At 43.8% G+C, this 25,166-nt stretch overlaps 1 protein-coding gene across 1 annotated transcript in view; it reads left to right on the top strand.

Annotated features, from left to right (window-relative positions):
- c2cd3 (C2 domain containing 3 centriole elongation regulator) overlaps positions 1-25,166 on the top strand; it is a 178,889-nt gene that overhangs the window by 126,611 nt on the left and 27,112 nt on the right. The window contains exons 29-32 of the mRNA XM_070892422.1: positions 1,290-1,451; positions 8,204-8,418; positions 12,165-13,221; positions 13,883-13,991. Of these exons, the coding sequence (XP_070748523.1) occupies positions 1,290-1,451; positions 8,204-8,418; positions 12,165-13,221; positions 13,883-13,991 (1,543 nt within the window). The remainder of the gene's footprint in view (positions 1-1,289; positions 1,452-8,203; positions 8,419-12,164; positions 13,222-13,882; positions 13,992-25,166) is intronic.

Raw genomic sequence — 25,166 nt, 5'->3', positions numbered from 1 at the left:
CTCCCCACCCCACCTCCCATTCAGCCGTTCCCCCTCCCTCTACGTCCTCGGCAGGGCCCGCCCGCCCGGCATCTTGCTGGGGTCGGGCCCCGCCCAACGTCTTCGGCCCGGCTTCCTCTCGTCGGCCGGGCCCGTTCAGCCTCCTCCCTCCGCTCCCCTCCCTCTCCCCCTCCCTCTCCTCTCCCTCCCTCCCTCTCCTCTTCCTCCCTCCCTCTCCTCTTCCTCCCTCCCTCTCCTCTTCCTCCCTTCCTCTCCTCCCTGCCTCTCCTCCCTGCCTCCTCTTCTCCCCCCGCCCCCCCCTTCCTCTCCCCATCCCTCGCTGTCAGAAACACAGAGACACTGACAGATAGAAAGAGAGAGACACTGACAGACAGAGACACACTGACAGAGAGAGAGAGAGACACTGGGGGGGCCCGTCCCAGTGCTGCAAGTCGGTGAGTAGAAACGTAATTTTTTATTTATCGGGTTTTTTTTTTATTTAACTTTTTTTTTTGCGATTTATTGGTTGATTTATTGGTTTATTTATCATTTATTATTGATGATGGCTCTTTATTTGTAAAAGTAATGTGTTTCATGTTTGTAAACTTCCCTCTCCCACTCCTCCTCCATCTCTCGTTCCCTAAGCCTGATTTGTAACCTACGCCTGATGTATAAATGTAGGCAAGGTTTTTCTGAGCGTATAAAAATCTACACTTACTCCATTCTAAGTTAGTTTGGAGTAAGTTTTCGCTGCCTAAACTTGCAAAACGGGCGTAAGTGGCCGGACTCGCCCCCTTTTGAAAATAAAAATCTGTTCTAACTCGCTAGAACTGGAGCAAACTAAATGCCGAGAATTGCAATTTCTAAGATACTCCATTCTAAACTAGTTGCTCCAAAAAAAATAGGAGCAACTCAGGCCGAAACTTGACCCCTTTGAGTTATTAACTGTTGAGACCAGCTGACGAGTGTTATTGGTCTCCTGGAGCCTTCAGGGGTGGGCGAAGAATTTCCCAGTTTTTTCCTAAATTGGCCTATGTTGTATGAGTGAGGTAATGTGGGCTGCACCATGTCTGTATGAGACAGGCTGGATGGAACAGTTGGTCTTTTATTGTCCTTTTTTTATGCTTTGTATCAATTAATTGAAGAGGAAACTTTTAATTTTATTTTGTACTGGCAGACAATCATGATCTCTGTATTTAATATGGCATCTGGGCCTAGTGATGCTGAAACTAAAATTCAAATTCCAAATAATTCTATATATGTTGATCACAATGCAAACTATAATTAAAATGCCTTTCCCACTTCAACAGATCAGTTAACACAGAAATCCAAGCCTCCCGCCACGAGGAACATATGGAAAATGTTCGTAGGTTCCACCAGTCCTTGCAGCAAGTGGAGTATAACATGCAAAGTGCTGGGCACTTAGAAGCACTTTCACAAACTTCACGGACTTCACTTTTCAGTACTCTCAGGTAACACATTGGGCCCAAGTTTCCACACGATAAAAAACGGGCGCCCCTCCGAGCTGAGCGCCCGTTTTTCGCGCCAGAAACAGCGACGGAAAAAAACCGCGCGATTCTGGAGTGCCCTGCAGCTCCATGTCTGCTTGGCGCGGCGCCCAGGGGGGCGGAGCCTACACTCGCGCCGATTTTGTAAGTGGGAGGGGGCGGGTACCATTTAAATTAGTTTTTTTCCTGCCGGCAAAGCTGCGCTTGTGCGTTGGAGCGTTCGCGCACGCGCAGTGTGAAGGAAACATTGGCACTCGGCCATTTTTGCAGTTCTTTGTAGCTGTTTAATTTTTGAACATTTTTTAATAAAAGCACATTGCCATCAGCACTGAGGCTTCTTGCAGCAGTGAGAAGGCTGCAGGAAGCCTCAGAAAGTTGAGGCAGCCGTTTCCCTCCTTCCCCCCCCCCGCGGAAACGAACGGCTGCTCCCCCCCCCCCCCCCCCCCCCCCCCGTGGGAACGAACGGCTGCCTCTCCCACCCACCCCATCTGGACGCCTAATTTGTAACCTGCGCCTGATTTTTTAATGTGTAGACAAGGTTTTTTCAGTTCTACAAAAATCTTCACTTGCTCCATTCTAAGTTAGTTTGGAGTACGTTTTCACTGTGGAAACTTTGAAATCAGGCGTCAGTGGCCGGACACGCCCCCTTTTGAAGAAAAAATTCTGTTCCAAAGTGGAACTGTTCTACCTGATTACAACTGCAGAAAAAAAAATGTGGAGAATTGCGATTTCTAAGATAGTCCGTTCTCCACCAGTTGCTCCTAAAAATCAGGCGCAAATCATGTGGAAACTTGGGCCCAATGTCTTTTTTGTACTTGTGTGTAGTGTAGTGAATGGTATGTTTTTACTCATTGTTCTCATCAATTTCTAATGAATCAAGCTGTTGCCTGCACACATGTCTATGGGATTGGGCACTCTTTTTAAATAACTGTAGCTAGGTAACATTAACTTTTGGAACATTTAACATTAATGTAACTTTAAAAGGTTTGTACTTTATGTAGATTGAGCAGTGACTACATAAGATTATGTAGGATATACAGCACAGAAACGAGCCATTCAGCACAACCAGTCCATGCTGGTGTTTATGCTCCACTCAAGCCTTCTCCCGCCTTTCCTTATCTAACTCTGATCAGCATAACCCTCTATTCCCTTCTCCCTCGCATGCTTATCTAACAGTCCCTTAAATGCATCTATACTTTTTGTCTCAACTACTCCCTGTGGTAGCGAGTTCCACATTCTCATCGCCCTCTGGGTAAAAAAGATTTTCTGAATTCCCTATTTAATTTCTTGGTGAATGTCTTATTATTGATGGCCTCTAGTTTTGCTCATAGGGGCCAAGTTTCGGCCTGAGTTGCTCCTGTTTTTTTGGAGCAACTGGTTTAGACTGGAGTATCTTAGAAATTGCAATTCTCGGCATTTAGTTTGCTCCAGTTCTAGTCATTTGGAACAGTTTTAGTTTGGAACAGATTTTTTTTTCAAAAGGGGGCGTGTCCGGCCACTTACGCCCGTTTTGAAAGTTTAGGCAGTGAAAACTTACTCCAAATTAACTTAGAATGGAGTAAGTGTAGATTTTTGTACGCTCAAAAAAACCTTGCCTACATTTAGAAAATCAGGCATAGGTTACAAATCAGGCATAGGGAAGGGGTGGGGGGAAAGAGAAGTTTACAAACATTAAACACTTCGGTTTTACAAATAAAGAGCTATCATCAATAATAAATGATAAATACATCAATAAATCAACCAATAAATCAATCAAAAAAAATTAATTAAAACATTTTAAAAATTAAAATATCAATAAATAAAAAAAATTTCTACTCACTGACTGCAGCACCGGGAGCCCTCCAACGGCGTGCTGGGACGGGCCCCCGCCCCCAGTGTGTCTCTCTCTGTCTCTGTCAGTGTTTCTCTCTCTCTCTCTCTCTCTCTCTCTCTCTCTCTCTCTCTCTCTCTCTCTCACTCTCTCTCACTCTCACTCTCTCACTCTGTCTGTCAGTGTCTGTGTTTCTGTCAGCGAGGGGAGGAGGAGGAGAGAGAAGGTGAGAGGAGAGGGAGGGGAGGAAGAAGAGGGAGGGAGGAGGGGGATGAGGGAGGGAGGGGGAGAGGAGAGGGAGGAGGCTGAACAGGCCCGGCCGACGTGAAGAAGCCGGGCCCAAGACTTCGGGCAGGGCTCGCCCCCAGCAAGATGCCGGGCGGACGGGCCCCGCCGAAGGAAGAGGGAGCGGACCGGAATTAAAGGTAGGTGGCCGGGGGAAGCCGGAGCTGGGGGGGAGTGGAGCGGGAGCTGGGGGGGAGTCGGAGCGGGAGCTGGGGCGGGTGGTCGGAGCGGGAGCTGGGGCGGGGGGGGGGTCAGAGCGGGAGCTGTGGGGGGTGGTGGGGGCGGTCGGAGCGAGAGCTGAGGGGGGTGGGGGGGTGTTGGTGGGGGAGTGTTGAGAGAGCCAGCTGGACAGGGGAGGGAGCAGGAGCTGGACAATGGAGGTGCAGCCTGATCTTCGCTGCCCCAGTGAGCCCATTCGGCCAGGGTTAGGGGCGGCGTGCTTCGGGCCCCTCCCACACAGTTTCGGGCGCCTGGAGCTACTGCACATGCACGGCCACTGTAGTGTGCCTGTGCAGAGGTCCCGCCACTGATTTCAGCGCATGGACCTGGCTCTGCCCCCCACAGCTCGTGCTGCGCCGCGCCAAACTCCAAAGGACCTGCAGGCAGCTGGAGAATCTGCAGGTATTTTTTAGGCACACTTTCTGGCACGAAAGGGTCGGGGCTGCGCCGTTCTAGGTGCGGCCCGAAACTTGGGCCCATAGAAACATAGAAAATAGGTGCAGGAGTAGTCCATTCGGCCCTTTGAGCCTGCACCACCATTCAATGAGATCATGGCTGATCATTCACCTCGGTACCCCTTTCCTGCTTTCCCGCCATACCCCTTGATCCCTTTAGCCGTAAGGGCCATATCCAACTCCCTCTTGAATATATGCAATGAACTGGCATCAACAGCTCTCTGCGGTAGGGAATTCCACAGGTTAACAACTCTCTGAGTGAAGAAGTTTCTCCTCATCTCAGTCCGAAATGGCTTACCCCTTATCCTTAGACTATGTCCCCTGGTTCTGGACTTCTCCAACATCGGGAACATTCTTCCTGCATCTAACCTGTCCAGTCCCATCAGAATTTTATATGTTTCTATGAGATCCCCTCTCATCCTTCTAAACTCCAGTGAATACAGGCCCAATCAATCCAGTCCCTCCTCATACGTCAGTCCTGCCATCCCGGGAAACACTCTGGTGAACCTTCGCTGCACTCCCTCAATAGGAAAGAACGTCCTTCCTCAGATTAAGAGACCAAAACTGAACACAATATTCCAGGTCAGGCCTCATTAAGGCCCTGTATAACTGCAGTAAGACCTCTCTGCTCCTATACTCAAATTCCCCAGCTATGAAGGTCAACAAAACATTGTACCTGCATGCCAACTTTCAATGACTCTATCAAAACCTTTCATTGTTTAAAAGACCTCTATTAGGTCACCCCCTCAGCCTTCTCTTTTCAAGAGAAAAGAGACCCAGCCTGTTCATCCTTTCCTGATAGGTATACCCTCACATTTCTGGTATCATCCTTGTAAATCTTTTCTACATCCTCTCCAGTGCCTCTATATCCTTTTTATAATATGGCGACCAGAATTGTACGCAGTACTCCAAGTATGGTCTAAACAAGGTTCGATGCAAGTTTAGCATAGCTTCACTACTTTTCAATTCTATCCCTCTAGAAATAAACCCGAGTGCTTGGCTTGCTTTTTTATGGCCTTGTTAACCTGTGTTGATACTTTTAGTAATTTGTGTATTTGTACCCCGAGATCCCTTTGTTCCTCTACCCCATTTAGATTCATATTTTCCAAGTAATATATGACCTTTCTATTTTTCTTAGCAAAATGTAATACCTCACATTTATCTGTGTTGAATTTAATTTGCCAATTATATGCCCATTTTGCAAGTTTATTAATGCCTTGTAATTTGTTTCAGTCCTCCTCAGCATTGACGATCTATTCCGCCCCTCCCCCCCCCCCCCGCCCAATTTGGTGTCGTCCGCAAATTTAGAAATTATGTTTTTAATTCCAATGTCTAAATCGTTGATATAAATTGTGTTGAGCACCACTTCCCACCTTCTGCCACTATGAATAGCTACCCTTTACCCCTACTCTCTGCTTTCTGTCTTGAAGCCAGCTAGCTATCGATTCTGCTACTTGTCCCGTAATTCTACATTCCCTGACCTTATTCATTAATTTATTATGCGGTACCTGTTGAAGGCCTGTTGAAAATCTAGGTCAATTACATCTACTGCATTACCCTTGTCTACTCTCTCTCTTACCTCTTCAGAAAAATGAATTACATTGGTCAAGCAAGACTTTCCCTTTTGAAATCCGTGCTGATTGTTTATTATATTTTTGATTTCTAGATGTTCTTCCATTTTCACCTTTAGTAGGGTTTCCATTATTTTTCTTACCATCGATGTTAAGCTGACTGGCCTATAGTTCTATGGACATGTTCTATCTGCCTTCCTAAATATAAGTATTATGTTAGCTATCCGCCAGTCCTTTTTCTAACAAATTACTAAATATGTGTAGTAATGCCACTGCTATCTCTTTAGATTCTTTTAATTAAAATAAAATAATTGGGAAGCTAAACAGCTTCTGTTTCATAGAATCATACAATGATGCAGCAGAGAAGGAGGCCATTCAGCCCACCGTGCCTGTGCCTGTGCCAACTCTTTGAAAGAACTGTCCCAATTAGTCCCACTCCTCTGCTCTTTCCCCCATTGCCCTGCAAATCTTCCCCCTTCAAGTATTAATCCAATCCCATTCCCTTTAGAAAGTTATTATTGAATCTGCTTTCAACACCCTTTTAAGCAGTGCATTCCAGATTCTAACAACTCACTGCATAAAATATTTTTTCCTCATGTCGTCTCTGGTTCTTTTGCCAGTGACATTTAATCTGCTCAATTGGAAAAACTATCTAATTCAATTCACTGTCCTTTTAAGAATAGTTAACTCCTTGATGATCACAACAGAAAAAGGTGCATTCCCATGCAGAAAATTATTCATCTGATTCTCTTCTAATCAGCTGTCATCTGTAGGAAGAGGACCAATTGTGTCGATGTTTAGTCTCTATTGTCTCAACAACATGCAAGTAAAGTAGGCTTGATGAATCCTGAAAAGTATATCATATCTAATCACCACTTTCGACCATTAATACTCTCTACATAGAATTAAATTGTTACCCAGATACTGATATCATTTTTAGTGCTCAAAAGGCAAGCTTACAAATATACCACGGAAGGAGCATGGTAGAGACTTTCACTTAGGCACAGCTGTGTGTCAAAATAGTCTACCAAAAAAATATGAAATGCGACCCTCTCCATTTATAGGCAGGTTAAGGAGATCCTTTACAACTAGTGTATCAGCAATCATGTATTTTTTTTTGTTATTGTAAGGCACTGTTTGACTGCTCCAGCCCAGTTTGATCAATAGCCTGTTTACGAGCACATTGCGTCTGAATCAAGGTCATAAGGATGCTAAAGATACGCCACTCTTCATACTATGGTGGCCTCATATTTCGTGAGAATCTTATTAGCATACACCAGAGCATAAAAACCTGTGTTAAACAAGTGGAAATCAGCGTAAACAATCAGGGCTTAAAGAAAGTGCCAAATGTACGATAAAATTCCTCCTTCAGTTCCCTTTTTATGCATGAAAATTAAAAGTTTGAAGTCATCAAACCATCATTTATGCACATCAGGCACAGTAACCTAGAAATTTGGGGTCGCAGGGATCGAGCCCATTTCAAGTTTGGGCATATTCTAATGAGATTGGAAGGATATTTGGGTGCAACTTAACATTATTGGATGCAGTTTCGGGTCTAACTTACAGGTTGTGCCCAAGGAAGAAACTCCAGGCCTGTGTAAGTAAGGAAAGGATTGTACATCTCTACTCCATGACATTCATCAATATTTGATTGGAAAATGACTCAACACTACCGGTCCTTCTTATTGTTTGTAGAGATTGTGAGTCATTAATTTATTGCTCGCCCTGCTTGAATTACATGGAAAAATGACAAAACAACACTGTGGAGGGTTAATTAAGAAAGTTCTTCAGATTTTTCCTGTTAATCAGGGGAGGAGCGCTTTATGTCTGAAGGTCATACCGTAGGTTTAAAGGTTGATCAAATTTAGATTACTTCGCCCTAAAGAACAACCATGTGAAAAGTAGAAGTAGCCCGCACTACAGTCTGATGTGTCTTATGCAGAGCTTTGGAGCTACAGCATAACAGTTCTTTGAGATGCAGGTCCAGTATTCCACCACACCTGCTGGCAGCTGGATTATAGATGGCATAGTTTGAGATCTGTCAGTGCCCTTGACCACAAAAATTCAGTGAGACCAAATGGTGGTGGTGGGGGGGTTTTGAGGAGTAATGCCACCTCAGAAAACTAATTACATTAAATGGGAAGTATGTGACAATGTGGAGATGGGTTATCAGTCACCATACTAATAACGATCTTAACATGGTTTTAAAAAGAAGAAAATAAAAAGCAACTTGGGTACTATGGAGTTTTATTCTTGGCCCAAATGCCATTTTTTGCACTTCACACATATATCATCTTTGAAATAAGTAAAAGCTGATTTTGTTTTTTGCATCTGAAATTGTACATGTCTTAATTTTATTCCTACTTTGATGTGTAGGAGGAATCTCAGTGAGCTGGATGATATTCAAAGATATTTCAGTCAGAAGCTATCTACAACCCCATTTTCTCACATGATTAACCCCACTCCACAGCAAAGAACAAATGAGGATAAAATGAATTATCACCAGAGATCATCAAACAGCCCTGGTGATGAACAGCATCTCTTGGAGAAGTCAAATAAACTGGTTTATGAATCTCGCCACTTAATCGGTGGTGAGCAAAAATACATTTTTATAATTTAAAAAAAAAAATGTAATGACAGCATTTTTATTTATCTTTTTGAGCTGATTTCATAAATTTTTATTTTTAAACAAACTTTCACGTTTCCAATAGAAAATCATTTTAATCTGAAGCTTTGCATATGCTGAAAAAGTGAGTTAATGAAATAAAAAATGGGATAATATTTTGAAATGAAAATAATTATCAACTGTGACAATTGTATAATGTTTAACAGCATACCTCATTTGACTTTTGTCTGTCAAGCTGTAAAGTTTCATAGAAACATAGAAAATAGGTGCAGGAGTAGGCCATTCGGCCCTTCGAGCCTGCACCGCCATTCAATGAGTTCATGGCTGAACATGCAACTTCAGTACCTCATTCCTGCTTTCTCGCCATACCCCTTGATCCCCCGAGTAGTAAGGACTACATCTAACTTTCACAAAAGATAAAGAAACAAGATCTTAAGATTTCAGAATAAGAAAAGGGCCTTTAGAGGCCCAACAAGCCCTTCATCTTTTAAAACTAGTGACAAAACTGACCAAATACAATTGTGTATTTTTTTTGTCGTTGGTAATTATTGTGCAATTACATGTCCTAAAACCTTTGCAACAGACTCAAAATCTTTTCCAACAATTTACCCAAAGTTTTTAATATGGTTCTTCAGTCTTGTCATTGGATGGTTGCCTCTGTAGTTCTTTAAACACCAACTAATAGTTCAAAATTTGTCATCTTTGCACCTTGTGTCTTTATTACCATGCACCCTAGTTATATGGTATGTTGCTGACTGCAGTAGCTCTGAATTTGATGTATGTATTGTCATTCTTTAGCCAATCTGAGGCAAGCCAAAGCAAAGGAAACTTCTTGTTGATTTTACTCTGATTTACCATGAAGCTGACTGCCAGGGTTCAGGACTGCTCACATTATAATACAATGCCTCAGAGGAACTACTCCAGTTTCTAAGTATCAAAAGCCAATATTGCTGTTGTCACACCCTTGTGTTGCCTACTGTCAGCAAGGGCAGACATCGACGACGAGGTTCAACACCGCCTCAGTGTGCCAGTGTAGCCTTCGGTCACCTGAGGAAGAGAGTGTTTGAAGAGCAGGACCTCAAACCCAGCACTAAGCTCATGGTCTACAGAGCAGTAGTGATGCCTGCCCTCCTATATGGCTCAGAGACATGGACTATGCACAGCAGGCACCTTAAAATACTGGAGAAGTACCATCAATGCTGCCTCCATAAGATCGTACAAGACCATTGGCAGGATAGGCGCACCAATGTCTGTGTTCTCACTCAGGCCAGCATCCCCAGCATCGAAGCATGAGAACTCATTTTTAGTGTGGAAGCAAGTCATCTCGAATCAAACAAAAAGCTTCAATTGTTTGGATATCTTGTGTAATTTTCCAACACTTCTTAGGATGTCACTGATATAAGTATGTACATAGAGGGTTAAATAATTGATTTCTCTATATGTAAATAATTATGAAAAAAATATTTTATTGATCCTCTTACCTGAGACAACTTGCCGCATATAACAACAACTTGTTTTTATATAGCGCCTTTAACGCAGTAAAACATCCCAAGGCGCTTCACATGAGCATCTTAAAGAAGAAAAGAGAGGCAGAGGTGTTAAGGGAGGGAATTCCAAAGCTTAGGGCCTTGGCAGCTGACGATGGTGGAGCACTTAAAATCGGGGATGCTCAAGAGGCCAGAATTATAGGAGCGCAGATATCTCTGGGTTGTGGGTCTGGAGGAGATTACAAAGATGGGGAGGGGCGAGGCCATGGAGGGATTTGTAAACAAGGATAAGAATTTTTAAATCGTGGCGTTGCTTAACTGGGAGCCGATGTAGGTCAGCGAGCGTTGGGGTGATGGGTGAACACCACTCTCGGCGACGAGATTCGAGGTGCTCAGCGCCCTCCCAGATGCTCTTCCTTCACTTAGGGCTGTCTTGGGTCAGGGACTCCCAGGAGTCGGTGGGGATGTTGCACTTTATCAAGGAGGCTTTGAGGGTGTCCTTGAAACATTTCCTCTGCCCACCTGGGGCACGCTTGCCATGTAGGAGTTCCAAGTAGAGAGCTTGCTTTTGGAGTCTTGTGTCGGGCATGCGAACAATGTGGCCCGCCCAGCAGAGCTGGTCGAGTGTGGTCAGTGCTTCGATGCTGGGGATGTTGGCCTGATTGAGGACACTGATGTTGGTACGTCTGTCCTCCCAGGGGATTTGCAGGATCTTGTATCACCTGAGAACTCACTTTTGGAGTGAGAGCAAGCCTTCCTCAATTTCGAGGGACTGCCTATGATGATGATGATGGGTGAACGGGACTTGGTGCGAGTTCGGACACGAGTAGCAGAACTTCGGATGACCTCAAGTTTACGGAGAGTAGAACTTGGGAGCTCCATAATTTATTTTTAAGTTGTAAGCTCCATGAAAGCAAGCAAGTTTTTTTTTTTCCTTCCCTTCCCTTTCTTATACACCTGACATCCCTCATGGGTCACACATCTCCAAAAGGAATGAGCCTGCAGTGATAACTAGACAAATCAAGGGAAGTCTGTAGCTGTTCCTTGGTCATGGGTGGGACCAGTGTACACTGCCATTCACCTTCACCTGCGCGGGCCTCTTTCCCCTGCACTCACATGGAATTAAAAATATTGCACCTTTAGGTCTTGGCAGTTAATCCTGGCTAGCTGGACCAAGTTTGTATGGCAGAGACCAACTCAATCCATTCCATGCCTGACTAAAAATGACTATCAGCACTGTAGTCCAGAGTGTACTCCTGAGCCCCAGTCAGAATGGAACAGCTGCTGGAACATAGGTTCTTCGTTCCAAAAGCCATAACTGTAAACCCAAAAAACCTCCCTTATCCAGAACCACCCCTCGTCCAGAACCATTCCCAGTCACCGGATGGCGCATACGCAGAACTCCGACATGAACAAATTGCAGTCCTTCCTCACTGCCGACTCCCGCAATCACTGGTCTGACCCCGCGATCCCCCGCCCCCCCCCCCCCCCCCCCCCATGATCTCTCTGCCGCACTCCCAGACCCAAGCCAGCCAGCTCCGATATCCCCTTGTTCAGTACCTGTACCGTGTGTGTATTATAAAAAGCTCCTCATGAGGAATAGGATAGTCATCAGCTTCTGTTGGGTCATTTAGTTTGCAATAATATGCACAGAGCCGCATGGTCATGTGCTTCTTTTAGACCAATACTACAGGCTCTCGGTTAGCCATATTGCCCCCAGGCCCAGTGTCCTCTGCCCTAGTTATGTGTTTCCTCGCAATGTGTGGTGCATGATATGTGAATTGTCACACTGGATTTGAAGTGTTGGTATTTACTTTGTGCTCAAACTGCTTCAATAGTCTGCTTTGTTGAACAACAGTGACCGGAATCCTAATAACATTTTCCTCGCTTGCTGTTTCTGTGTTGGGAGAGAACTGACCTAATAGAGTGACTTCATCTACCATTTTTACTTTTGGACAAAACCTCTATAATCTCGCCTTCCTCTCTATTCTGGGATGGCGACGATGCATATAGCCACTTCATTGTGGGTGAAGTAAGTTTTTAGCATGTTCACTTGATAGATCAAGGGTAAAATCGAAATCTAGCACCCAACAACATTTCTATAAAAATCTATGGATTAGCAGCTGATAGTATATCAATAACTAAACAAGAAAATACTTAATGATAAATATTGGTAGAATTATTTCCATATTCATGCTCAGGTTTACATTTTATGATCTAACAGGCCTACAAGAAAGAAATAAAGCTGCTGTTACTTCTCCAGTGCCGTCTCCTCAAGGTACAGAAGAAGATTGGGAGAAAATTGCTGAAAATGAACCACAACAATCAGACAATGAAAGAAACAAAACCCATAATAAAGCTTTCCTATATCTACAGTCACCGGAGAGGGAAAATATGAAGACCCACATTTCTCAATTCTGTTCAGAAGGAAATTCAGGGTTGAAACAAACTAAACATAATGAATACCTTGTTCAAGAGAACATACATTCCCAGAATAACACATCCAATGTAGAAATTGGAAACCAACAAAATGATTATGGTAGTGATGGGTGCAGTGAAGAAGGATATGAGGAAGATGTGATACAACCAAGAACTTTAAATGACATGACTGTTATGACTGACAGGACCAGTCCTTGGTCAAGTATCTTGTCAGATTTCGAGGAAGATTGTAAACATATATGTGAAGGTAAAAGAGAGACTCGGGGGTCAACAGGAAATGGAAGCCTGACTGAGGAAGAACAAGCAATTCCAATCAGTACACACGATGAGCTGTTTACTGAGGTCCTGCAAAATGAAAATTGTAATTTACCCAGCAATATCGCAGCTGGTGACTCCCCACATACAGAAAAATCATCAGTAAATGAAGGAATAGACCTTGATGTGCCTGACAGGAATTTCATTCTCCAAAGCGAACAGTGCTCCAGTACAAAGCTTCCCGAAATACAGTTCTCAGATGATCTGGACTTGTTTTCCTCAAACCCTGATGAAGCAGACGACCTGAAGCAAGAAAATGAAGACATTACGGAATATGGTATTTTCCCCAGGAGAACATTTTCACGAGCAGATGGGGAGGAAGCAGGCCTCAAAGTAAGGAGTATTAATGAAGACTACCAACATGACAATAGAAACAAAGAGCTTGGAAGTGAAGAAAGCCAAGAGTCTTTTGAAGGGCACAACCATGAAGACACACAATTCTCTAAAGCTGGTGGGGAGTGTATTCAGAGGAAACACAAGGAGACTACAGATACAGAGTCTGAAGAAGATGAGCTTTCAGTCAGATTGTATCCTTAAGTAACTATTACTGAGTTTAAAGTGAACTTTTATTCAAGCACGCATTCATTCCTGATATTCCAATTAAAACCTGCTGTCCTGAACAGTTACTTTTAGCCTTTACTACAGTTGATTTATTGCTTGTCAAAAGAAACATTTGTGAAATACTGTTGGTGTGTAGTTAGCCAAGTGCTATGACACTTTGTGATCATTGCTGATTGAACTTTTCATAAGTTGATGAGGTTACAGCTGTCTAGGTTAAGTAGGTTTTAATTAACCTGCTACTGCTGTTGGCCAACATTACAGTCCCATCACCTAATGCGGCAAGGATTAACAATTTTAGTTTTTGAACGTTATGAGTAATGATCAATGGTGCTCACATAATAGGAATTTTGTGACCAGGGTAGAAATTATCTTAAAATACTTGTGTAACAACTTTGAGTTTATATTTTAATGTATGTTAGTGACTATAATGGATGGGACTGAATGTGAGGAAACATGTTTGGTCCAGTTTAACTATACAGCGAGAGGCAGTCTGGTCACAAAAATCAGAGTTGAGCAAAGCATGTAGCATGTTCTAGTTATGCAGTAGGCTATACTGAAGGAATTAGATATTTTTGTACTCTTTTAAAAAGCTCACTATTGTTAATAATCTTTAACATCTTTATTCAGACCTGATCCAGTTGTAATTCCAAACTTTTTTCTCCCACCAAGTCATTTAGAAGCTTCAATGAGGGTGCTAAATGTTGGCCGGTCATTCCATACAGCTGCAACACATCCAGTAAGTTTTAATTGTTCCTTTTCAGTTGTTGCACTCGTCAAAAATTGCACCCAGTTAATTTAAAATGATTTGTTAACATTAAATAGCATAATTATCTTATAAATGTATTACTGAGTAAAGGTTGTGATGGCTGAAATTATTAATTGTACATGCATAATTAAGGAATCCTTTTTGTTTGTATTAGGTAGCATAACAACAAGATCAGTTGGAAATGACCAACGGGGATCACTGACTCTTGCACTTATCATAATCATAGAATCATAGAAACTTACAGCACAGAAGAAGGCCATTTGGTCCGTTGTACCTGCACTGGTTCTTTGAAAGAACAGTCGTGCTTAATAGAAACATAGAAAATAGGTGCAGGAGTAGGCCATTTGGCCCTTCGAGCCTGCACCACCATGCAATAAGATCATGGCTGATCATTCATCTCAGAATCCCTTTCCTGCTTTCTCTCCATACCCCTTGATCCCTTTAGCCGTAAGGGCCATATCTAACTCCCTCTTGAATATATCCAATGAACTGGCATCAACAACTCTCTGCAGAAGGGAATTCCACATATTAACAACTCTGAGTGAAGATGTTTCTCCTCATCTCAGTCCTAAATGGCTTACCCCTTATCCTTAGACTGTGTCCCCTGGTTCTGGACTTCCCCAACATCAGGAACATTCTTCCTGCATCTAACCTGTCCAGTACCATCAGAATTTTATCTGTTTCTATGAGATCCCTTCTCATCCTTCTAAACTTCAGTGAATACAGGCCTAGTCAATCCAGTCTCTCATATGTCAGTCCTGCCATCCCGGGAATCAGTTTGGTGAACCTTCGCTGCACTCCCTCAATAGCAAGAACAGCCTTCCTCAGATTAGGAGACCAAAACTGAACACAATATTCCAAGTGAGGCCTCACCAAGGCTCTGTACAACTGCAGTAATACCTCCCTGCTCCTATACTCAGATCCCCTAGCTATGAAGGCCAACATACCATTTGCCTTCTTCACCGCCTGCTGTACCTGCATGCCAACTTTCAATGACTGATGCACCATGACACCCAGGTCTCATTGCATCTCCCCTTTTCGTAATCTGCCGCCATTCAGATAATACTCTGCCTTCGTGTTTTTGCCACCAAAATAGATAACCTCACATTTATCCATATTATACTGCATCTGCCATGCATTTGCCCACTCACCTAACCTGTCCAAGTCACCTTGCAGCCTCTTAGTGTCCTCCTCACAGCTCACACCGCCACCCAGCTTAGTGTCATCTGCAAACTTGGGGATATTACACTCAATTCCTTCATCTAAATCATTGATGTATATTATAAATAGCTGGGGTCCCAGCACTGAGCCCTGCGGCACCCCACTAGTAACTGCCTGCCATTCTGAAAAGGACCTGTTTATCCCGACTCTCTGCTTCCTGTCTGCCAATCAGTTCTCTATCCACATCAGTACATTACCCCCAATACCATGTGCTTTAATTTTGCACACCAATCTCTTGTGTGGGACCTTGTCAAAAGCCTTTTGAAAGTCCAAATACATCACATCCACTGGTTCTCCCTTGTCCACTCTACTAGTTACATCCTCAAAAAATTCTCAAATTTCAAATTTCAGAAGGTTTGTCGAGCATGATTTCCCTTTCATAAATCCATGCTGACTTGGACCGATCCTGTCACTGCTTTCCAAATGTGCTGCTATTTCATCTTTAATAATTGATTCCAACATTTTCCTGACTACTGATGTCAGGCTAACCGGTCTATAATTACCTGTTTTCTCTCTCCCTCCTTTTTTAAAAAGTGGTGTTACATTAGCTACCCTCCAGTCCATAGGAACTGATCCAGAGTCGATAGATTGTTGGAAAATGATCACCAATGCATCCGCTATTTCTAGGGCCACTTCCTTAAGTACTCTGGGATGCAGACTATCAGGCCCTGGGAATTTATCGACCTTCAATCCCATCAATTTCCCTAACACAATTTCCTGACTAATAAGGATTTCCTTCAGTTCCTCCTTCTCACTAGACCCTCGGTCCCCTAGTATTTCTGGAAGGTTATTTGTGTCTTCCTTCGTGAAGACAGAACCAAAGTATTTGTTCAACTGGTCTGCCATTTCTGTTCCCCATTATAAATTCACCTGAAAACATTACTCCTCATCTCTCCTTGAGATCCTTTGCCAGTGATTTTAAATCTATGACCTCTGGTTATTGATCCACTCGCCAGAGGAAATAGTTCATCTCTATCCTCAGGTACTGACCCCCTCTCCTTCAAATCTGCCCTCATCACCACCCTTGACCCATCTGTCCTTGCAAACTACCACCCCATCTCCAACCTCCTTTTCCTCTCCAAAGTCCTTGGAACGTGTTGTTGCCTCCCAAATCCTTGCCCATCTTTCCTGCAATTCAGTGTTTGAAGCCGCCAATCAGATTTTCTTCCTCGCCACAGTCCTGAACTGGTCCTTATCAAAGTCACGAATGACACTGTGATTGGGGGAAACTATCCCTCCTCATCCATCTCGATCTATCTAAGATAGGTTGAGTAGGTTGGGCCTATACACATTGGAGTTCAGAAGAATGAGAGGTGATCTTATTGAAACATATAAGATAATGAGGGGGCTCGACAAGGTGGATACAGAGAGGTTATTTCCACTCATAGGGGAAACTAAAACTAGGTGACATAGTCTCAGAATAGTCTCATTTAAAACTGAGATGAGGAGAAATTTCTTCTCTGAGGGTTGTAAATCTGTGGAATTTTCTGCCCCAGAGAGCCGTGGAAGCTGGGTCATTGAATATATTTAAGGCAGAGATAGACAGATTTTTGAGCGATAAGGGAGTAAAGGGTTATGGGGAGCGGGCAGGGAAGTGGAGCTGAGTCCATGATCAGATCAACCATGATCCTATTGAATGGCGGAGCAGGCTTGAGGGGCCAAATGGCCTACTCCTGCTCCTATTTCTTATGTTCTTATCTGCAGCCTTTGACAACGTTTACAACACCATCCTCCTCCAATGACTCTCCTCCGCCATCCAGTTGGGTGGAACTGTCCTTGCCTTATCTATCGAATCATAGGCAGAGAATCATCTGCAATGGCTTATCTTCCCACTCCAAAAAGCTATCTCTGGAGTCCCCAGAGGATCTATCCTTGGGCCCCCTTCTTTTTCTCATATCCGAAAACACATCAGATTTCACATACGCTGATGACACTCCGCTCTATTTCACCACCACCTCTCTTGACGCCCCCCACAGTCTCTGATTTGTCTCACTGCTTGTCCAACATCCAGTATTGGATTAGCAGAAATTTCCTCCAACTCAATATTGGGAAGACTGAAGCTTATGGACTAGAAATTCATTATCACCCCGTTTGGGGGCCGTAACATCGGCAGGCGGGACATTTTACACCAGGCACGGATGTCCCGCCCAGCTCGCTCAATTCGGGTTACCGCCCCCTAAATCAAGCGCTCCACTTCCTTACTGGGGCAGTAATGGGGCACACATCTCAGCAGCACTATGCACTGGGCCGCACAGCGCTGCCGCGTACGAGGGACTCTTCCCTCAATTAAAGGGAAGGGCCCAAGCTGCATACTCTGCATAAGAGGAACCCACCTACCTGGACTCGAGCAGTGTGCCATGCTGAGCAGTCGTGGCAGCGACCCCCACAACAAAACCGCAACCGGAGCGGCAGTGAAAACGGCACTTTTTTTTCGCAGCAGCCGGCCATCTCCCCTTGAAATTTCGCCCGGCCGGCTGCCCGGTACGTGTCCCCTGAAGCTGTCGTTGTCATTGCCCGGCACAGCTTCAGGGGGAAAAACCCAATTTAGGGGCCGGGGTGATGTCACGATCTCTGGGCGCAGGAGATCGGGGCGCATTGCCGTAGCGCCGCCGCCGCTAAACTCCCGGCAAATTTAACAGGAGTCGTTAGCGGCGCCGCACCCGGCCGCAAAGTCATTTCCGCCCCGGAGCAAATGCACCCAATCTCTCCCCCATTTCCATTCTTGGCAACTGTCTGCAGCTGAGCCAGACCGTTTGCAACCTTGGTGTTGTGTTTGTCCTGGAGATGAGCTTCTGACCATATATCCGCTCCATCACTAAGACTACCTACTTCCACCTCAGTAACATCGCATGACTCCGCCCCTGCCTCAGCTCATCTGCTGCTGAAACCCTCTTCCATGCCTTTGTTACCTCTAGACTTGACTATTCCAATTCTCTTCTGGCCAGCCTCCCACCTTCTACACCCCACTTTCCACCCTACATGCTCATCCAAAACTCTGCTGCCCATATCTTAACTTGCACCAAGTCTCGTTCACCCATTACCTCTGTATTTGCTGACCTACATTGGCTCCCGGTCCGATAATGCCTCAATTTAAAAATCCTCCTCCTTGTTTTCAATTCCTTCCTTGGCCTCACCCCTCCCTACCTCTTTAATCTCCTCCAGCCTTACAAAACTTCGAGATCTCTGCACTCCTCCAATTCTGGCCTCTTGCGCATCCCAGATTTTAATCGTCCACTGTTGGCGGCCGTGCCTTCAGCAGCCTTGGCCCTAAGCTCTGGAATTCCTCCCTAAAACTCTCCGCCTTTCTACCTCCCTCTCATTCAAGATGGTGTTTAAAACCTACCTCTTTGACCAAGCTTTTGGTCATCTGTCCTGATATCTCCTTTTGTGACTCGGTGTCAGAAATGTTTTTATTCATAATGCTCGTGATAAGCGCCTTAGGATGTTTTGCTACATTAAAGGCACTATATAAATACAAGTTGTTGTTGATTTGCCTTTATCAAAGCCATGCTGGCTCTCCTTGATTAATTCCTAACTTTTCAAATGAAAGTTTAATTTCTCCCTGATAATGATTTCCAATAACTTCCCCACCACTGATGTTCGGCTGACTAGCCTGCAGTTTCCTGGTTTATCCCTTTTCCCTTTCTTGAATAGTGGCCTAACATTAGCAACCCTCCAGTCCTCTGATACTACTCCGATATCCAATGACGATTGAAAGATTGTGACCAATGCATCTGCTATTTCTACATTTGCTTCAATCAGCAACCTAGGATGCATTGCATCTAGACCAGTGACTTAGCAACGTTCAATAATGCTAATCCTTTTAGTATGTCTTCTATATCTATTAATATCCTGTGCATAACTTTCCTCACTTTTATTGTGACCTTAACATCATCTGCCTCCTTTGTGAAGACACATGCAAAGAACTCATTTAATACTTTAGCCATATCCTTTGCCATTACATGAAGACCAAGGCTAGGAACTGAATATTCAGGGGTATTTGACAATTTGGAAGGATAGACAGAAAGGAAAAGGAGGTGGGATAGCTCTGTTAATAAAGGATGAGATCAGTGCAGTAGTGAGAAATGATATTGGCTCAGAAGATCAAGATGTCGAATCAGTTTGGGTGGAGATAAGAAATAATAAGAGGAAGAAGTCACTGGTGGGCGTAGTCTATAGGCCCCCTAACGGTAGCTACACTGTTGGACGGAGTATAAGTCAAGAAATAATGGTGGCTTATAAGAAAAGTACGGCAATAATCATGGGCGGTTTTAATCTTCATATTGATTAGACAAATCAAATTGGCCAAGGTAGCCTTGAGGAAGAGTTCATACAATGAATCCGGGATGATTTCCTTGAACAGTACGTTGCGGAACCAACCAGAGGGCAGGCTATCTTGGATCTGGTACTGTGTGATGAGACAGGATTAATAAATGATCTCATAGTAAAGGATCCTCTAGGAAAGAGTGATCATAGCATGATTGAATTTCAAATTCAGTTCGAGGGAGAGAAAGTTGGATCTCAAACTAGTGTCCAGATCCTAAATAAAGCTGATGACATTGGTATGAAAACAGAGTTGGCTAAAGTGGACTGGGAAAATAGATTAAAGTGTAAGATGGTTGATCACATGGCTCCAGTTGGGGTGGAATGTAGAATGTTTCAGTGCAGTTGTGTGGGGCGGACTGGTTGAGCTGCGTACCCTTTACATTTCTGCCTTTCTTCATTGTTCAAAAGTTTATATGTAACCTTCAGGGCTGCTGACTGAGGGTCGTTCGGCTCTTTGTCGGCCGGTGCGGACACGAAATGGCCTATTTCTGCGCTGTAAATTTCTATGTTTCTATAAGCAGTGGCAAATATTTAAGGAGATATTTCATAACTCTCAACAAAAATATATTCCAATGAAAAGGAAAGATTTTGAGAAGGGAGAACCATCTGTGGCTAACTAAGGAAGTAAAGCATGGTATCAAATTGAAAACAATGGCATACAAAGTGACCAAGATTAGTGGGAGGCCAGAGAATTGGGCAATTTTTAAAAACCAGCAAAGGACGACTAAAAAAATAAGAGAGGGAAGATAGATTATGAGAGTAAACTAGCAAGAAATATAAAAACAGACAGTAAGAGCTGCTACAGATATATTAAAAAAAAAAGAAAATAGCTAAAGCAAGCGTGGTCCCTTACAGGATGAGACTGGGGAATTAATAATGGGGAACAGGGAAATGGCAGAGACGTTGAACAAATATTTTATATCTGTCTTCATGGTAGAAGACACTAAAGACATCCCAATAATGGATAATCAAGGGGCTATAGGGAAGGAGGAACTTGATACAATCACTATCACTAAAGAAAAAGTACTCGGTAAAATAATGGGACATAGAAACATAGAAAATAGGTGCAGGAGTAGGCCATTTGGCCCTTCTAGCCTGCACCGCCATTCAATGAGTTCATGGCTGAACATGCAACTTCAGTACCCCATTCCTGCTTTCTCACCATACCCCTTGATCCCCTTAGTAGTAAGGACTTCATCTAACTCTTTTTTGAATATATTTAGTGAATTGGCCTCAACAACTTTCTGTGGCAGAGAATTCCACAGGTTCACCACTCTCTGGGTGAAGAAGTTCCTCCTCATCTCGGTCCTAAATGGCTTACCCCTTATCCTTAGACTGTGACCCCTGGTTCTGGACTTCCCCAACATTGGGAACATTCTTCCTGCATCTAACCTGTCTAAACACATCAGAATTTTAAACGTTTCTATGAGGTCCCCTCTCATTCTTCTGAACTCCAGTGAATACAAGCCCAGTTGATCCAGTCTTTCTTAATAGGTCAGTCCCGCCATCCCGGGAATCAGTCTGGTGAACCTTCACTGCACTCTCTCAATAGCAAGAATGTCCTTCCTCAGGTTAGGAGACCAAAACTGCACACAATACTCCAGGTGTGGCCTCACCAATGCCCTGTACAATTGTAGCAACACCTCCCTGCCCCTGTACTCAAATCCCCTCGCTATGAAGGCCAACATGCCATTTGCTTTCTTAACCGCCTGCTGTACCTGCATGCCAACCTTCAATGACTGATGTACCATGACACCCAGGTCTCATTGCACCTCCCCTTTTCCTAATCTGTCACCATTCAGATAATAGTCTGTCTCTCTGTTTTTACCACCAAAGTGGATAACTTCATATTTATCCACATTATACTTCATCTGCCATGCCACTCACCTAACCTATCCAAGTCGCTCTGCAGCCTTCATAGCATCCTCCTCGCAGCTCACACTGCCAACTTAGTGTCATCCGCAAATTTGGAGATACTACACCTCGTCTAAATCATTAATGTACAGTGTAAACAGCTGGGGCCCCAGCACAGAACCTTGCGGTACCCCACTAGTCACCGCCTGCCATTCTGAAAAGTACCCATTTACTCCTACTCTTTGCTTCCTGTCTGACAACCAGTTCTCAATCCATGTCAGCACACTACCCCCAATCCCATGTGCTTTAACTTTGCACATTAATCTCTTGTGTGGGACCTTGTCGAAAGCCTTCTGAAAGTCCAAATATACCACATCAACTGGTTCTCCCTTGTCCACTCTACTGGAAACATCCTCAAAAAATTCTAGAAGATTTGTCAAGCATGATTTCCCTTTCACAGATCCATGCTGACTTGGACCTATCATGTCACCTCTTTCTAAATGCGCTGGTATGACATCCTTAATAATTGATTCCATTATTGTTAGAGTTAGTGTTTTCTCAGAAGAATCACTCAACACTCAGAGTCGGTTCCAACGCCTGGCGGCCTTTATTACGCTCAGCGGGGAGGAAAACTCAGGACCGTATCCAGGTTTCTCTCCACAGAACAAAGGGTTACATGCACCTTTATATGTTTTACAACAGTTACAAACAGTTTACTACAGCTACACAGCCCATCACGGCTGGACACAAGCCAATCACAACGATTATAGATTACATATAGGTTCTTTTAACCCAATAGAATTCCCCTTGTGTCTCGGGAACCATATGTTCGATTATTGTCAGCTTGGGCTGATTGATGACTTTACTATAGGAGATAGGTTCTCTCACTAGTTCTTTCTTCTTGGAGAAATAATTGGTTTATAACCTTGTTTACACGAGATGGGTTCTCTTATCTCTTTCTTCCTGGGGAATTAATTGGTTTATGGCCTTGAATACGGGAGATGGGTTCTCTCCTCATTATTCTTATCCTGCATCCAAGGCATTCCTATAGTGGGCCTCACAGGGTTATTGCTCGGTCATTGAACATTCAACAGTTCACAGCTTGACTACCTGATTTCCCATCATGCCTGGGCAGCCATTTTATGTGTGGCCACTTTAAACTTATATGCGGTTAGATATATCTAGCAGGTGCCTAATGCCTAGTGTTCTGGTATATTCTAAAGGTGCCTACCTCCTACAACAATTATCTTACCCACTACCGATGTCAGGCTGACCGGTCTATAATTCCCTGTTTTCTCTCTCCCTCCTTTTTTAAAAAGTGGGGTTACATTGGCTACCCTCCACTCCATAGGAACTGACCCAGAGTCAATGGAATGTTGGAAAATGACTGTCAATGCATCCGCTATTTCCAAGGCCACCTCCTTAAGTACTCTGGGATGCAGTCCATCAGGCCCTGGGGATTTATCGGCCTTCAATCCCATCAATTTCCCCAACACAATTTCCCGACTAATAAGGATTTCCCTCCTTACTAGACCCTCTGACCCCTTTTATATCCGGAAGGTTGTTAGTGTCCTCCTTAGTGAATACCAAACCAAAGTACTTGTTCAATTGGTCCGCCATTTCTTTGTTCCCGATATGACGTCCCCTGATTCTGACTGCAGGGGATCTACGTTTGTCTTTACTAACCTTTTTCTCTTTACATATCTATAGAAACTTTTGCAATCTGTCTTAATGTTCCCTGCAAGCTTCTTCTCGTACTCCATTTTCCCTGCCCTAATCAAACCCTTTGTCCTCCTCTGCTGAGTTCTAAATTTCTCCCAGTCTCCGGGTTCACTGCTATTTCTGGCCAATTTGTATGCCACTTCCTTGGCTTTAATACTATCCCTGATTTCCCTTGATAGCCACGGTTGATCCACCTTCCCTTTTTTATTTTTACGACAGACTCCCTCAATAGCAAGAACATCCTTCCTCACACTAGGAGACCAAAACTGAACACAATATTCCAGGTGAGGCCTCACTAAGGCCCTGTACAGCTGCAGTAAGACCTCCCTGCTCCTATATTCCAATCCCCTAGCTATGAAGGCCAACATACGATTTGCCGCCTTTACCACGTGCTGTACCTGCGTGCCCACTTTCAGTGACTGATGAACCATGACACCCAGTTCTTGTTGCACCTCCCCCTTTTGCTAGTCTGCTGCCATTCAGATAATATTCTGCCTTCGTGTTTTTGCCCCCAAAATGGATAACCTCACATTTATTCACATTATACTGCATCTGCCATGTATTTGCCCACTCACCTAATCTGTCCAAGTCGCCCTGCAGCCTCTTGGCGTCCTCCTCACAGTTCACACCGCCACCCAGTTTAGTGTCATCCGCAAACTTGGAGATTTTACACTCTATTCCGTCATCCAAATCGTTAATATATATTGTAAAGAGCTGGGGTCCCAGCACTGAGCCCTGTGGCACCCCACTAGTCACTGCCTGTCATTCTGAAAAGGACGCGTTTATCCCAACTCTCTGCTTCCTGTCTGCCAACCAGTTCTCTATCCACGTCAGTATATTACCCCCAATACCATGTGCTTTAATTTTGTGCACCGATCTCTTGTGCGGGACCTTGTCGAAAGCCTTTTGAAAGTCCAAATACACCATATCCACTGGTTCTCCCTTGTCCACTCTACTAGTTACATCCTCAAAAAATTCCAGAAGATTCATCAAGCATGATTTCCCCTTCATAAATCCATGCTGATTCGGTCTGATCCTGTCACTGCTTTCCAAATGGGCTGCTATTTCATCCTTAATGATTAATTGATTCCAACATTTTCCCCACTACCGATGTCAGGCTAACCGGTCTATAATTACCCGCTTTCTCTCTCCCTCCTTTTTTAAAAAGTGGCATTACATTAGCTACCCTCCAGTCCATAGGAACTGATCCAGAGTCGATAGATTGTTGGAAAATGATCACCAATGCAACCACTATTTCTCGGGCCACTTCGTTAAGTTCTCTGGGATGCAGACTATTAGGACCGGGGATTTATCGACCTTTAATCCCATCAATTTCCCGCCTAATAAGGATATCTTTCAGTTCCTCATTCTCACTAGATCCACTGTCCCCTAGTACATTCGGAAGGTTATTTGTATCTTCCTTTGTGAAGACAGAACCGAAGTATTGGTTCAATTGGTCTGCCATTTCTTTGATCCCCATTATAAATTCACCTGAATCCGTCTGCAAGGGACCTACGTTTGTCTTTACTAATCTTTTTCTCTTCACATATTTATAGAAGCTTTTGCAGTCAGTTTTTATGTTCCCTGCAAGCTTCCTCTCGTACTCTATTTTCCCCTTCTTAATTAAACCCTTAGTCCTCCTCTATTGAATTCTAAATTTCTCCCAGTCCTTCGGTTTGTTGCTTTTTCTAACCAATTTATATGCCTCTTCCTTGGTTTTAACACTATCCTTAATTTCCCTTGTTAGGCATGGTTGAGCCACCTTCCCAGTTTTATTTTTAATCCAGTCAGGGATGTACAATTGCTGAAGTTCATCCATGTGATCTTTAAATGTTTGCCATTACTTATCCAACGTCAACCCTTTAAGTATCCTCTGCCAGGCCATTCTAGCCAATTCACACCTCATACCGTCGAAGTTACCTTTCCTTAAGTTCAGGACCCTCGTTTCCGAATTAACTTTGTTACTCTCCATCTTAATAAGAAATTCTACCATATTATGGTCACTTTTCCCCAAAGGGCCTC

This window comes from Pristiophorus japonicus, chromosome 10, assembly GCF_044704955.1.
Source record: "Pristiophorus japonicus isolate sPriJap1 chromosome 10, sPriJap1.hap1, whole genome shotgun sequence".
Classification (NCBI taxonomy): Eukaryota; Metazoa; Chordata; class Chondrichthyes; family Pristiophoridae; genus Pristiophorus; species Pristiophorus japonicus.
Note: the sequence above shows the minus strand (reverse complement) of the source record. Positions and strands in the feature narration are given on the sequence as shown.